The 15,575-nt window shown below is 45.8% G+C and overlaps 1 protein-coding gene across 4 annotated transcripts in view; it reads left to right on the forward strand.

Annotated features, from left to right (window-relative positions):
* LOC147026813 (dmX-like protein 2) overlaps positions 1–15,575 on the forward strand; it is a 127,135-nt gene that overhangs the window by 10,329 nt on the left and 101,231 nt on the right. For all 4 annotated transcript variants that reach the window (XM_085882617.1, XM_085882615.1, XM_085882614.1 and 1 more), the window contains exons 3-6: positions 4,355–4,489; positions 12,541–12,612; positions 13,278–13,359; positions 13,625–13,751. In XM_085882617.1, the coding sequence (XP_085738743.1) occupies positions 4,355–4,489; positions 12,541–12,612; positions 13,278–13,359; positions 13,625–13,751 (416 nt within the window). The remainder of the gene's footprint in view (positions 1–4,354; positions 4,490–12,540; positions 12,613–13,277; positions 13,360–13,624; positions 13,752–15,575) is intronic.

The raw sequence follows: 15,575 nt of genomic DNA on the forward strand, positions 1-15,575 counted from the left end.
ACTGTGTCTGCGGACGTCCTCCTGCAGTTGGATCACTTCTTATTAGGAGGTTGGTGGCAGGATTTGCACTCCGGCCACCGTAAAACCCTTCATTCCGCAAAATGCAAAAACACAAAAAAATATGAAAACCCACTCCGTGGGAGTACCTCCTGTGCAGCTTCCCTTCGCAGGGCAGCTCACCGGATGACGGGATTGGGGCAAAGCCTTCGGGACCCCCAATCTTTGATAGGAGGGAAACCACGGGGTAACATCCCTGGGTCAGATTGCGGGAGAGTGTGTCGGAGTGGTGCTGAGGTGTCGTCCACCAGACGGCGGTCTCCTTGGGTTAACCTGAGGCGGTCCCTTCGGGTGGGTGCCTGGAATGTCCTATCCCTAAGAGAGGATGATCACCTGTCTCTGTTATCATCTGAGCTCAAGCGTTTGGACATCGGGATTGCAGCTCTCTCTGAGGTTCGGAGACCGGATTGCGGCGAGATAATGGTGGGTGGTTACACCTACTATTGGTCTGGTCGCTCTGATGGTTACCATACCCAAGGAGTTGCTGTAGCTGTGTCCAATAAGCTGACCCCAATGATAATTGAGGTAACACTGGTCAACGAGCGTATTATGAGATTAAGGATTCGCCACTCCTTAGGTGTCATTTCCCTGGTCTCTATTTATGCTCCGACTGAGGCGAGTGATCTCACCGTGAAGGACACATTCTACGCCACACTCGAGTCTGTGGTTGATCAGTGCCCCAGACGAGATACACTTCTAGTCTTGGGGGATTTCAATGCATCGACTGGAACTGATAGGGATGGTTATGAGGTGTGTGTTGGTCCCCATGGGTCAGGAACTATGAACCAGAATAGCACTAAGTTCCTTGACTTTGCTCATGGACTTAGGGTGGCTGGTTCATGGTTTCAGCGCCCGCAAGCTCATCGCTGGACTTGGTATTCCAATGCTGGTGGTGTGGCAAAGGAGATTGACCATGTCCTCATTGACGGTCGTTGGAGGATGATCCAGAACTGCAGGGTCTACCGGAGTGCTCAGTTCCTCAATACTGACCACAGGCTTGTTGTAGCAACTCTAAAGCTGCACCTTAAATCCTGGAGAATGGTACCATCCCAGCCTAGGCTGGATGTTGCCAAGCTCAGGGATGAGAGAGTAGCTGAGGAGTTTGCGAACAGGCTGAGTGGACACTTGGGGGGTCTGGGTGCTTTGGGGGGTCCTGAAGAGTTGTGGAGCACCTTCAAGACCACCGTCCTTGATGTTGCCAGTGGATGCCTTGGAGTTCACCGCAGGGCAAAGAAGAATTTTGTCTCTCAAGGGACACTGGATACCATTGACCAGAGTCGCAGGGCCAGGCTGAATGGCAGAGCTGAGCTGTTCAGGGAGCTGAGGCGTAAAACTGTACGTGCACTGAGGGTGGACAAGGAGGCCTATGTGCGAGGAATCTGTGAGGGGGTAGAGCATCACCTGTGGACAGGTGATTCTCGTCCCGCTTACAGGGGAATTCGCGCATTACGTTCATCCATGCCCATCCCTCGGAGCACTGCAGTTCGAGCAGAGAGTGGTAGGCTCTTGACAGAGGAGTCTGAAGTGAAGGCCCGCTGGGCCGGTTACTTTGAGCGGTTGTACCAGGCTGATCCCCCAGCTGTCGAGTTGGACGTCAAGGGTGTTACAATCCCTGTTGCTGACCCTCGAATCAACTGTGGTCCACCATCGCTTGTGGAAACACGGGCTGCGGTGAACCAGTTGAAACGGGGCAAAGCTCCAGGGATCTGTGGCATCCATGCTGAACTTCACAAGGCTGGTGGAAATGCTGCACTCGTGTCGTTGCATGCAGTTTTGTGCTCTGCCTGGAACACAGGCATCATCCCAACTGATTGGAAGAGGGGCCTTGTTGTTCGTCTCTGGAAAGGGAAGGGTGATCGCCAAGACTGCAACAACTACCGAGGGGTGACGCTGCTCTCAGTGCCGGGCAAGGTCTTTGCTCGGATAATTCTTGATAGGGTTCGCCACCATCTGCTTGAGCACCAGCGTCCAGAGCAGTCGGGCTTTACACCAAAGAGGTCAACGATTGACCGTATCCTTGCACTTCGTGTCCTCACCGAACGCAGACGAGAGTTTCGGCAGGGGCTGCTTGCAGCCTATGTTGATCTCTGTAAAGCGTTCGATTCAGTGAATCGGGATGTCCTCTGGAGGATTCTTGGTCTTCGTGGGGTGCCACCAAGACTGATCGATCTGATGTCTGAACTCTACTCTGGTACTGAGAGTGCTGTGAAGTGTGGTGGTACCATCTCTGACTTATTTCCAGTTGTTACTGGAGTTCGTCAGGGATGTGTACTTGCCCCCACACTTTTCAGCACTTGTATGGACTGGATTTTTGGGAGGATGTCGGAGAGATCAAGTTGCGGTGCATCGTTTGGCAATGTCAAGATCTCGGACCTTGATTTTGCAGATGATGCAGTCATCTTTGCGGAGACTTTAGACATCCTCTTGGGGGCCCTCGAGGTGCTGAATGAGGAGTCGGAGCCGTTGGGATTACGGATTTCTTGGGTCAAAACTAAGATCCAGGCTTTGGATGCAGCTGTCCTGTCTGTCTGTTTGTGGTGAGGATGTTGAGGTCGTGGATAGATTCACTTACCTTGGCAGTGATATTCATGTCTCCGCAGGTTGTGAGCCGGAGGTCAATAGACGTCTGGGTCGGGCCTGGGGAGTCATGGATTCACTGGATCATGGGGTGTGGCGCTGCCGGTACCTGTGCGGGAGGACGAAAGTCCGAGTCTTCAGGTCCTTGGTACTTCCAGTCTTGCTCTATGGGTGCGAGACTTGGACTTTGACCAAGGATCTGAGACGGAGACTTAATTCCTTTGGTACCAGGTCTCTTCGGAGAATCCTTGGCTATCGCTGGTCGGATTTTGTGTCCAACGAGCGGTTGCTGAGAGAGACTCGGATGAGATTTGTTACCTGCATAGTCCGTGAGCGTCAGCTGCGGCTGTATGGACATGTGGCTCGTTTTCCTGACACTGATCCTGCTCACCAGATTCTCTCAGCGAGGGAGTCTCATGAGTGGAGGAGGCCAGTGGGCCGACCACGTGCCTCATGGTTGCAGCAGGTTGACCATCATCTCAAGGAGATGGGGATGGGCCTGGCATCTGCCTGGGGGATGGCCAGACGGAGGCCCCTGGAGTACCGGCGGAAAGTGGACGCAGCGACGCGCTGTTCTGTCACATGCTCCCATACCTGACCTGACCTGATGCACTAAACAAATACATCTTTTGGACGAAGTTAGCTCTGTCATTGCATCACTAGGCACTGCCAATTTGTCCTAATCTTGCTGTTACTCCCCCATCACAGCCTATGACAAAAACATTTTGCCCAAGTACTGCTAAACTAAATGGTTTTTGGAAATACAAACAAGGCGATTTGTGTTCTGCAGTGTTTAAATATACAATTCCATTGAAACAAAATAAAAGTTTTAAAAGCTGTAGAAAAATCAAAACAAAACAGAGCATTTATTCCCAAGTTTACCACCACTGATGTGCTCTCTGTTACACCACTTTATTTAATATGCTAAATTAGTTGTTCGTGCCTGTTGTTTGTGTCCTTTATGATGTCCCTAAAAAAAAAAAGTAAGCTTCCTGTTTGGAATGATTTTCAATTTTGTTTGACTGCCAGACACACTTGATTGCAATTGCTTTACCACGCTGTGTGCATGCGAACTTGGGACGAGACTGTTTGCCAAATTCAGTACTAAAGTACTGCTAAACTTCAGGTCCGTATTCTGATTCATGTTCTACAGTATTCAAAATATAAAATTCAATTAAAACTAAGTTGTTCCTTGATCATAGAAATTAACTGACAGACAGACAAAGTGAACCAATTGCTTAACCCCGCTTTGTGCGGTGCACACGAGTTAACGATAGGCTGGCAGGAGGCCTAAAGGTACACATACTCACCTCAAAGCTGGCTAGCCTGGGTTTGAATCCTGGGCCTGCTATAAAACTGTCATACCGGTGTTTCACAGGCAGGGTGATTTATCAATGTGTGTGCTATCCCTTGGATGGACGTTAAACTGGGCATCCCGTCTGCCCACATTAGTTGGTGGACGTTAAAGATCCCACGGTGTCCTTCGCAAAGAGTAGGAGAGCAATCATCAGCACCATTGGCAAATTTCAAATTCCTGCACTGACATTCCTGAGTTGGAGTGGCAACCCGACCAGGATTGTAACCGAGTTCGTTACCACTCAGCATCACCAAATCTCTGCAAAGGGTAGGGTACATAATGATGATAATGATAATGATGATGATGGTAAATGGTGAACGTACCATGGGGCAGTGTGTCTTATGTGCCGGTGTCGTTGTGCAGGCGTATGGCTCGGGCTGTGATGTCGTGCTTCTGGGAGCCTCATTTGAACGACTCCAGATCATCCATGGGAAACAGGAAGTTGTGGAGCAGAGCACTGGGCAGGTCACTTGTGTGGACTGCACAGACCATGGGCAGGTTGGTTGGGATGGGACATTGGGGTCACTAGCAGTTACTACAGTATAGCCACAGATGGTCACTTGCGATTTTAACCAGGTAAGGGGCTATTTGTTTTGTTTGGGGGAGGGGAGGGTGGAGTTCGAGGAAGATTGAGAAAGTTAACATTGAAAAACAGAAGAGTGCATTATTGTTAATGTGAGAGTTAGGGATTAAGGATAAGTTATGTGTATGGAGAATGTGTGCTTCAAGGGGTTTGGGAGGAGGGGGGTTTAGGGTGGGTTCAAAATGTTTTGGGGAAAGGAAATTAGTTTGTGCCTGATAGGAATTGTTTATTTGCTCATTATATCCTAACATTAGTTTATGTTGGTCAAGACAGTGTAAAATATGTTGGTCAAGATATTCAAACAGGTTAACACAAGTACCTACTACCTTATTGTTAGGTCAGGGTAGATCAAATCTATGACTTGCTACAGGTATCATGTAAACATCCACTACAGCCTGTTTCATGGTTGGGTTGTTGGTGAACAAACTGTCCCTCCCACCAGGTTTCTTGGTGAGGAGGGTATATGGATATGGACACCCAGCAGGATTAAAAATGAAACCGGTCAAAGGTGGAGAAACTCCTGTGAGCCAACAGCCAATCATATCTGGTGCTCAACTGTGTCTGTGGACGTCCTCCTGCAGTTGGTTTACCTCTTTTTCAGAAGTTGGTGGCAGGATTCACACTCCAGCCACTGTGAAATGCTCCATTCCACAAAACACACAAAAATGCAAATAAAACTAAAAACGCATTCCGTGGGAGTACCTCCTGTGCAGCTGCCCTTCATAGGAAGTTCACTGAATGATGGGATTGGAGTGAAGCCTTCAGGACCCCCATTCTTTGACGATAGGAAGAAAATCACAGGGCAACCTTCCTGGGTCGGGTTGTGGGGCCGAAGTGTCGTCCACCAGATGGCAGTCCCCTCAGGTCAACCTGAGGTGGGTGCTTGGAATGTCCTTAATCTAAGACAGGATGATTGCCTATCTCTGTTATCATCTGAGCTTCATTGTTTGAACATCAGTATTGCAGCACTTGCTGAGGTTCAGAGACCGGATAGTGGTGAAATCATTGTGGGTGGTAACACCTCCTCCTGGGCTGGTCTCTCTGATGGTGAACATGCCCAAGGAGTTGCTGTAGCTGCGTCCAATAGGCTGACTCCCATAATAATTGAGGTAACACTGGTCATTGAGTATATTATGAGACTGAGGATTCGTCACTCTTTGGGTGTCATTTTCCTGGTCTCTGTATATGCTCCGACTGAGGCAAGTGTTCTCACTGTGAAGGAGGCATTCTATGCCGTGCTCGATTCTGTGGTTGGTCAGTGCCCCAAATGAGATACTCTTCTAGTCTTGGGGGATTTCATTGCATCGACTGGCACTGATAAAGATCGTTATGAGACACATGTTGGTCCCCATGGGTCTGGAACTGTGAACCAGAATAACACTAACTTCCTTGACTTTGCAATAAGTTGTAGACTTATGGTGACTGGTTCATGGTTTCAGCACCCACAGGCTCATTGCTGGAATTGTTATTCCAATGCTCGTGGTGTGGCAAAGGAGATTGACCATGTGCTCTTTGTTAGGATGCTCCAGAACTGCAGGGTCGACCCTACCGGAGTGCTCATTTACTAAATACCGACCACAGGCTTGTTGTAGCAGCTCTGAAGTTGCAGCTCAAATCTGGGAGAATGGTACCATCCCAGCCTAAACTAGATGTTGGCAAGCTCAAGGATGAGAGGGTAGATTAGAAATTTCGCAAACAAGTTGAGTGGGGATTTGGGGGATCTGGGTGTTTCAGGGGATCCCGAAGAGTGGTGGAGTTCCTTCATGACCAACATCATTGATACTGCCGGTGGTTGTCTTGGAACCCACCAGAAGGTGAAAAAGAACTTTGTCTCCCAAGGGACACTGGATAGCAGGGTCAGGCTTAATGGTGGAGCTGAGGCGTAAAACTGTACGTGCGCTGATTGCAGACAAGGAGGCCGATATGCATTGCCTTCCTCCAAACCTGTCTCTCAGTGTACTACAGTTGGAGTGGAGGGTGCTGAGCTCTTGACAGAGTAGTCTGAAGTGAAGGCCTGCTGAGCCGGTTACTTTGAGCGGCTGTCTCACGCTGACCCACCAGCTGTTGAGTTGGACGTCGAGTGTTACTATCCCTATTGCTGGCGATCCACTCAACTGTTAACTGTCTTCAGTTGTGGAAACACGCTGAGGTAAACGAGTTAAAAGGGGGTAAAGCTTCTAGGATCTGTGGCATCCATGCTGAACTTCTCAATGTTGGTGGAAATGCTGTACTCGTGTCGTTGCATGCAGTTCTGTGCTCTGTTTGGAGAACAAGTATCATCCCAACTGACTGAAAGACAGGCCTTGTTGTCCCAATCTAGCAAGGGAAGGGAGATCGCCAGGACAGTATCAACTACCAAGAGGGTGATGCTGCTCTCAGTGCTGGGCAAAGTCTTTGCTTGGATAATTATTGATACGTTTTGCCACCATCTCTCTGCCTGTGCACCAGCACCCAGAGAAGTTTGGCTTTGCACCAAGGAGGTCAATAATTGACTATCCTTGCTCCTCGGGTCCTCACCTCACATATGTGAGAGTTTTAACAGGGGCTGCTGCTCGCAGCCTATGTTGATCTCCTCAACACGTTCAATTCAGTGAATCGGGATGCCCTCTGGAGGATTCTTGGTCTTTGTCGTTGCTACCAAAACTGATCAATCTGATTTCTGAGCTACATTCTGGTACTGAGAGTGCTGTGAGGTGTGGTGGTTCCATCCCTGACTTATTTCCAGTTACCAGAGTTCGTCAGGGGTGTGTCCTGGCCCCCACACTTTTCAGAGCTTGTATGGACTGGTTTCTGGGAAGGATATTACAGAGATCAAGCTGCGATGCATCGTTTGGGAATATCACGATCTCTGACCTTGATTTTGCAGATAATGTAAGCCATCTTTGCTGAGACTCTGGATATCCTTATGGGTGCTCTAATGGCACTGAATGATGTGTCGGAGCCACTGGGATTGCGGGTTTCTGAGGTCAAATCTAAGATCCAGGCTTTCAATGACATATTGGATGCTGCTGCCTTGTCTGTTCCTGTTTGTGGTGAGGATGTTGTGGTGATGTGGTCACAGAGAGATTCAAGAGATTCACATACCTTGACAGTGATATTCATGTCTCCACATGTTGTGAGTCAGAGGTCGATAGACGTCTGTGTCAGGCCTGGGGAGTCATGGATGCACTGGATCAGGGGTGTGGAGTTGTCGGTATCTATGCAGGATGAAAGTCTGAGTCTATAAGTACTTGTTGCTTCCAGTCTTGCTCTACAGATGCGAGACTTGGACTCTGACCAATGATCTGAGATGGAGACTTAACTCCTTTGGTAACAGGTCTCTATGGAGAGTTCTTGGCTATTGCTGGTCAGACTGTGTCCAACGAGTGTTTACTGAGAGAGACTCAGATGAGATTTGTTACCCTTATAGTCTGCAAGCATCAGCTGCGGCTGCATGGACTTGTGGCTTGTTTTCCTGATGCTGATCCTGCTCACTAGATTCTCTCAGCAACGGAGCCTCATGGGTGGAGGAGGCCAAGGGACAGACCACGTGTCTTGTGATTGCAGCAGGTTAATTTGTATTTTTAAAAATTATTATTATTTTTATGTTTTTTGTATCCACTGTCGAGGCTCTTATGAGAGCTAACACACAGAACATACAAGAGGAGCAGGAGACAAGAGGGGCAGGAGAGGGAAGGAAAAAAGTGTGGAACAGAGACATGAGGACATCTGCGGAAGGGAGAGGGATAGGGCGGGGTACACAGGGTAAACAAGATGGACACCACAGGGACTTTCAGGTCCTTACACGACAGGGACTTTCAGGAAAGAAAGCAGGGAATTTGAAAGAGGTAGGTTTGGGGCAGATTCGCGGGTGTAGAAAAGATCGTGGTTTTGGATGGGAGAAGATGAGAGATGGTGGTGAATGGCTGTTTTGAATACCTGGAGGGAAGATTGGGATTGAAGAGAGTATGGTAGTTTGTTCCAAAGGTGGGGCAAAAGAGGAATGAAAGAGTGAAGGTGAGCAGTGATTCTTGATTTTGGGAGTTTTACAAGAAGAGGTGTGCTGGCGGAGCTTGAGCACCCTGCAAAATATGGGGAGTACGGGGGTGGGGGGGGGACATATCTCAGACAGAGCATGGGGGGCCAGGCCGGAGATGAGATGATAGAGGGCAGAAAGATCACCGACCTGCCTGTGGTGAGACAGTGAGAGATTGAAAGACTCAGTTTCATCACGGGAGATACCAATGATCTCAAATGACTTGGTTTCCAAGCATGAAGCCGAGAAAGGTGAGAGGTGGGAACACCACCCCAGAGGGAAGAGCAGTACTCCATCAGGCTGTGAATGAAAGCTTTGGATGTGGTCAAGAGCTCAGGTGTGCTGAGGATGGACTTCGCACGACGGAGGATGCCCAGTTGGCGACTGGCTTTGGAGGCCAGGTTGGAAATGTGGCTTTCCCAGGAAAGATCATGGCAGATAGTGAGACCGAGATGCTTGAATGAAAGGACTTCTTCAAGAGGATTGTTGAGAAAGTGGATGGGGAGGGTAGGGGGAGTTCCAGACAGTCCTTTCGGAGAGACATAGTGAGAGTGTGAGATCTGTCAGGATTGAAAGACATGTTCCACTTGTTGGACCAGTTTGCGATTTTTACCCAGATCTGCAGAGAGTGAAGAAGCTGCTGCTTGCTGATCTGAGGGATGACAGATGGTACGGCAGAGGGTGGAGTCATCAGCAAAGAGATAAAGAGGATTTTCCAGAGTCAGAAAGATCATTGATGAAAACCATAAAAAGAATAGGGCCCTGAACACTGCCTTGAGGAACTCCAGCCTGGATAGGAAGAGGGGATGAGAGAACTCTATTTAGGACCACATGTTGGTTGCAACAGAAAAGGAAGTCTGCGAGCCATGAGTGGAGATGTCCTTCAATACCATAGGAAGAGAGTTTGATGAGCAGGGCAGGGTGCCTGACCATATCGAAGACACGTGATAGGCAGAGGGTGGAGTTAACTCTGTAGGGATGTGGCTCTGATTTTGTGTCTGGCATTGACGACCTCCATCCATTGTTGGGAGAGCAGAAGAAGCATATCCAGGATAGAGAGATCTGGTCTGAATCCAAATTGATGATTGGAAATGAAGCCATTGGAGAAGAGGAAGGATTCAATGTCTGAAGTGATGATGGATTCCATGACCTTGCTGATGATTGGGAGTAGACTGATTGGTCTGTAGTTGCAGGGATATGTTTTTGCACCTTTTTTATGCAGAGCGGTAATGTTTGCCGATGTCAACATCAGCAAACATTTGATCAGAATCAGGTTGATCGGAATCTCAAGATATCTTCCTGGGGGATGGTCAGACTTCCCGGAATACTGGCAGAAAGTGGATGCGGCAACGCTCTGCTCTGGTGCATGCTCCGGCGCATGCTCCGGCACATCCCATACCTAACCTGACTGATTATTACAAGATATGCCAATAATTTAATAAATCTGACATTGTTTGTTGTTTCAGATTATAAGCCCGAATTTTGCTCCGTCATAAAATTATGGTTCTTGATGGAATTGAACTGAGGTATCATCGACTTCATTTGGGATAAAATATCTCAACAGAATTGTGCAAAGTACTGTAGCACCAAATAAAACCAGGAACGCTTGGTGGCCATGTATGGTGAAGTTGTGCCATCCTTTCACTGGGTGGCTGACTAAACATGGATGTGTCCTTTGAAGATGACCCTATGTCAGGTTGGGCAGTAGATAGGATTGAACTGTTGCCTAGTTTTTAATCATGACCACTATGTAAAGGTCACAAAGTTATCCTCAGAATTTGCAATTTCCCAAGCTCATGTCTTCACTGACAATACTTGGATATGTCCAAGATCTAAGTAGCACAGCGCACACAATCAACAGCAATGGCTAGCATTGTGAGCTTCTCAAACTATTCAAAACAGAACTAAACACCTTTTACTTGCCTGGTAACTGCTGATGAAACGTGGGTTCACCACTGGGATGCTGAAACCAAATTAAAATCCATGCAATACAAGTACAACGGATCATTGCCATCTCAGATATTGTTCCCAACCCTCATCCAGCAAGGTCATGACCTCAATTTTCTCAGTTTTAAAGGGAATCCTACTGATTGACCATATGCTTCACAAAACTACAATCAGAGGGAAATATTTCACCAACCTCGTGCAAAACATGTGACAGGCTCTCAAGGACAATTGCTGAGGGATGTTGACCTTCTCCTTCACACCTCCATCTCCTTCTCCTTCAAAGGTATGCTCCTTCACATCAAATCCCGTGTTGTGCAGACCACCATTTGTGACTGACTTTGAGCAGCTGAACCCCCCCCCCCACTGTCATCTCCAGTGACTGTCATCTGTTTCAGCGATTTATGTCCTACCTGCGTGGTGGCTCATTCATCAATGAAAAACTGACAAGTAACCCAAGACTTGGCTGAAGGAGCAATGTGGTTTAAGCTTTTTTATTTTGCTGACATAGACATTTTAAAGGACAACTGTAGCAAGTGCACTGAAGTCTGTGTTTGTCTGAAGAGTGGCTGTGTTTGTCTCATGTAACAGTCCCGTGTTGTACCTTCTCTATTCACCTGTATGCCCATGTGTGTGAGATGTCTGTGCGGCAGTGCCACTATGAGCCTTAGATCCTGTAAAATAAAAATAACTAAAAGTCCAAGGGGCACCCTATCCATATATTGGAAAACGAAAATAAGTTGGCATGTCTTGGACTATTATGTTTGTTACCTCTACCACTCAAAGTGAAGGAGGTTGTTTTCACCCCTTTCTGTCTGTCTGTTTGTTTGTGTGTCGGATATCTCAAAAAATTGAGGATGGATCTGGAAGAAATTTTGTGGACAGGTTGGGTGTGTGACAAAGACCTACTGGGTAGATTTTGGTGAAGATCCGGATCCGGATCCGACTACTAGAATTTTTAAAGTGATTCTTCACCATTGAGAGGTGGGGCCATAAACGATATATGGCACGATATCTCAAAACAGTTGTGCATGGATTCGGATGAAACTTGGTGGATATGGTGGGTGTGTCACAAGGACGAATTTATTCAGTTTTGGTGAAGATCCGGATCCGGATCGGGATCTGATAATTTTTAAGTGATTCTTCACCGTTGAGAGATACAGTAGGGCCAAAACGATATAGTACTGTATCGCATGATATTTCAAAAATGCATTTGGCCCCGATATGTTCGCATGGATCAGGCGTTACATGGCGGAGGTATGCACTCTACCGAGTGCCCTTCTAGTTCCTCATCGGATGTTGTTAGTGTCCTGTTCCTATGACTTTTTGAATACCATTCATAACATGCAGACTGTCTTGAAGTAGGTCATGGTCAATATTCTGAAGAACAATGCAGAGTTTGTACAGGAATGATTATCACTCAGATCTATTTCTAAAAGGGTGTGAATAGAATCAATATGGGGGGTGGGTGGTGAGTAGTCAGGCAGAATCGAGGAGCTTGAGAAGTAAGGGAAAGCAGTCTTCTTCCTCTTTCACATGCCACACAAGGCTGTGGGGTCGTATCATTGACTGAGGGAATGGCTGTGCTGCTGATGCAATGCTTCCTGTAGGTTAAGGCATCAATTTGAAATTTGGCCATGGTGCCAGCGATAGCTCACCTACTTTTCACAAAGAACCATGTGGGATGTTTAATGTATACCAATCAATGCCAGCAGACGGGACGCCAGTTTAACCTCTATCCGAGGGACTGTACATCCGTGCTGTACGTCCCACACATTGATGAATCACCCTGCCTGTGAAATACCAGGATTGCAGTTTATAGCTGGTTGGGATTCAAACACAGGCTAGACGGCTTGGAGGTGTGTGTACCTTTATGCCTCGGTCATCCTGCCAGCCCAGAGAAAGTGGTGCATCCAGTTCATTTGATATCTACTGTCCACTGGGTTTGGTTATTTAAAAAGCTTTCACATATCAGCTATAATGATAATAAATCTTGTTTTTGTCCAGGTGGCAGTTTTGTATGGAAACATAGTGTGCATTTACGAACCAGTGGATACCTCTGAACAGGATGGAAAAGATGTAAGTAATGGAATGCAGTTTAAGTCATCACAAGCTTTGATAATTGTCAAATGTCGCTGACCAATTGAGAGGCTTCTATGGTAACTTTCATTTACCGATTTACGTCGTTTTGTATGAACTTTCATTTTGAAAACCAAAATAACTGCAAGGTTTAGTTTTGAAAATATTAAGTCAAGTTTAGATTCCGTTTTGGGGAAAGTTGGGATTGAATACATGCAAGAGAAAAGTGATGACTTGAGGATGGCAGAGATAAGCATCCCATAACCAGAAGGGTTCCACAACAGGTGCTATTGCAAATGAAATTAGAGGGAAGAATGCAATGCAAAATAACCAACGAAAGGAAAGACAATGAAAGAACATGCTAAAGAATACAAAGGTAATTCCTCCACTCAATGGGAGGCTTGGAAGAAGCAAGTTAACCCTAAAAACAAAGCTGCATGTCTTGATGAAAGAGCTGAAACATGATAGAGGATTGAAAGATTTCACTTGAGGCAGCAAAAGATATTTTGCATGAAGATGTGGGTATGCCACACATTGGAAAGAGGCAGAATGTGATTGTATGAGTATTTCATCATCTTTTTTTTTTTAAATATCACTGGCTGCACTAAGGAATCTGTCGAGTTTCCTCATGCTGGATGTCTGATCATCCCCATTCTTCCCTACAGAGGAATTGCCTCTGTTGGCGTGAAGCTGAGCGTCTGCACGTTCCCGGCAAGGCAGTTACCAACCTTGCCTGGCACCCTTCTGGTGAGATCCTGGTCTACCTATTGTGATGAACAATCTTATTGCACTCCATACCTCAATCTCCACACTTTTGTATTTTAATTTCCTCTCATCCTTGTTTCCGCCTCGATCTCACCCCCTCTTCTCTGCCTCACCTTCATTCCTCTCAACCCCCTCCTGTCCTTTATGTTCTCACCTCCTCCTCCATCTCATGTCATTGCTACTCTTTGCCATAGTGTCTGCCACTAATTGCATATTGTTTCATTCTTATGAGATCTCCACGTTTCAGGCAATTACCTGTTGACGGTCTCCGAGGAGCTAAGTGTGTGGGAGAAGCCTAGTGTTGAAGAATCGACAGATAAGGAGATGAGCACTGAAGATTTCACTCGTGTATGGAAATGCTTATGGAGTTTGAGGTATCTGTTCATGGTATATATACAGTAGATATATATTTTCTCAAAAACAGTTTTACACCAATTCAACATAATTTTGCTACCATGTTGCCCCCAATTCAATATAATTTTACTCACATTGCCACCGATCTATTACTATAAATGTCGATCTGTCTGTGTGTTGGATCAAATTTGTCACAAATTATATGAAATGCATAAATTATATTAAGGGAATTACAAGAAGAATAACTTCCTGAAAAGTGTGGGGTCGTTTTGTACCATATTTACCATATTTGATAGATAGGGTTACCATATTTGAACTTTCCAAAAAGAGGCCATTTTCTTCAAACGCTTTCAGAGCAGCACCAAGAGAATGCGGGAGAAGTACAGAGTTAACAATTGCTTTTGTCTCGGCTTCTCCAGAATTAGCAAATCACTTCTCCATCCCGGGCCCTCCAATTCTTTTACTCCTCAAAGGCGCGCAATCCCTCCTACCCCACCCCTTGCCCTGACAACTGTGAAACTCTCCTACCCCCTTGCCCCCCAACCCTCCAACTCTCCTACCCCTCCAGTCCTCCAATTCTCCTACTCCCCCCAACCCCAGCAACTCTCCTACCCACCCTTCTCAATTTTTCCCCCTGAGCAATGCTGGGTACCTCTGCTAGTTCAATATAATTTTTCTCACAATGCCCCTAATTCAACATAATTTTGCTCTCATTGCCACCAATTCAATATAATTTTAGTCACATTTTGCCACCAATTCAATATAATTTTGCTCACATTACTCTCAATTCAATATAATTTGTCACATTTTGCCACCAATTCAATGTAATTTTGCTCACATTTTGCCCCCAATTCAATATAATGTTGCTCACATTGCTCCCAATTCAATATAATTTTAGTCACATTTTGCCCCCAATTCAATGTAATTTTGCTCACATTTTGCCCCCAATTAAATATAATTTTGCTCACATTGCTCCCAATTCAATATAATGTTGCTCACATTGCTGGCAATTCAATATAATTTTGCTTACATTCCTGGAAATTCAATATAATGTTGCTAACATTGCTTCCAATTCAATATAATTTTGCTCACGTTGCTCCCAATTCAATATAATTTTGTTCACATTGCTCCCAATTCAATATAATTTTGCTCACATTGCTCCCAATTCAATATAATGTTGCTCAGGTTGCTTCCAATTCAATATAATTTTGTTCACATTGCTCCCAATTCAATATAGTTTTGCTCACATTGCTCCCAATCCAATATCATCTTTCTCACATTGCTCCCAATTCAAGATAATTTTAGTCACATTTTGCCACCAATTCAAGGTAATTTTGCCCCCAATTCAATTTTGCTCACATTGTTCGCAATTCAATATAATGCTGCTCACATTGCTCCCAATTCAATATAACGTTGCTCACATTGCTGGCATTTCAATACAATTTTGCTCACATTCCTGGAAATTCAATATAATGTTGCTCACATTGTTCCCAATTCAACATAATGTTGCTCACGTTGCTTCCAATTCAATATAATTTTGCTCACGTTGCTCCCAATTCAATATAATTTTGTTCACATTGGTCCCAATTCAATACAATTTTGCTCACGTTGCTTCCAATTCAATATAATTTTACTCACGTTGCTCCCAATTCAATATAATTTTGCTCACGTTGCTCCCAATTCAATATAATTTTGTTCACATTGGTCCCAATTCAATACAATATTGCTCACGTTGCTTCCAATTCAATATAATTTTACTCACGTTGCTCCCAATTCAATATAATTTTGTTCACATTGGTCCCAATTCAATATAATTTTGCTCACATTGCTCCCAATTCAATATA

Source organism: Eptatretus burgeri, chromosome 5 (assembly GCF_056783735.1).
Source record: "Eptatretus burgeri isolate ZD-2024b chromosome 5, Ebu_testis_v1, whole genome shotgun sequence".
Taxonomy (NCBI): Eukaryota; Metazoa; Chordata; class Myxini; order Myxiniformes; family Myxinidae; genus Eptatretus; species Eptatretus burgeri.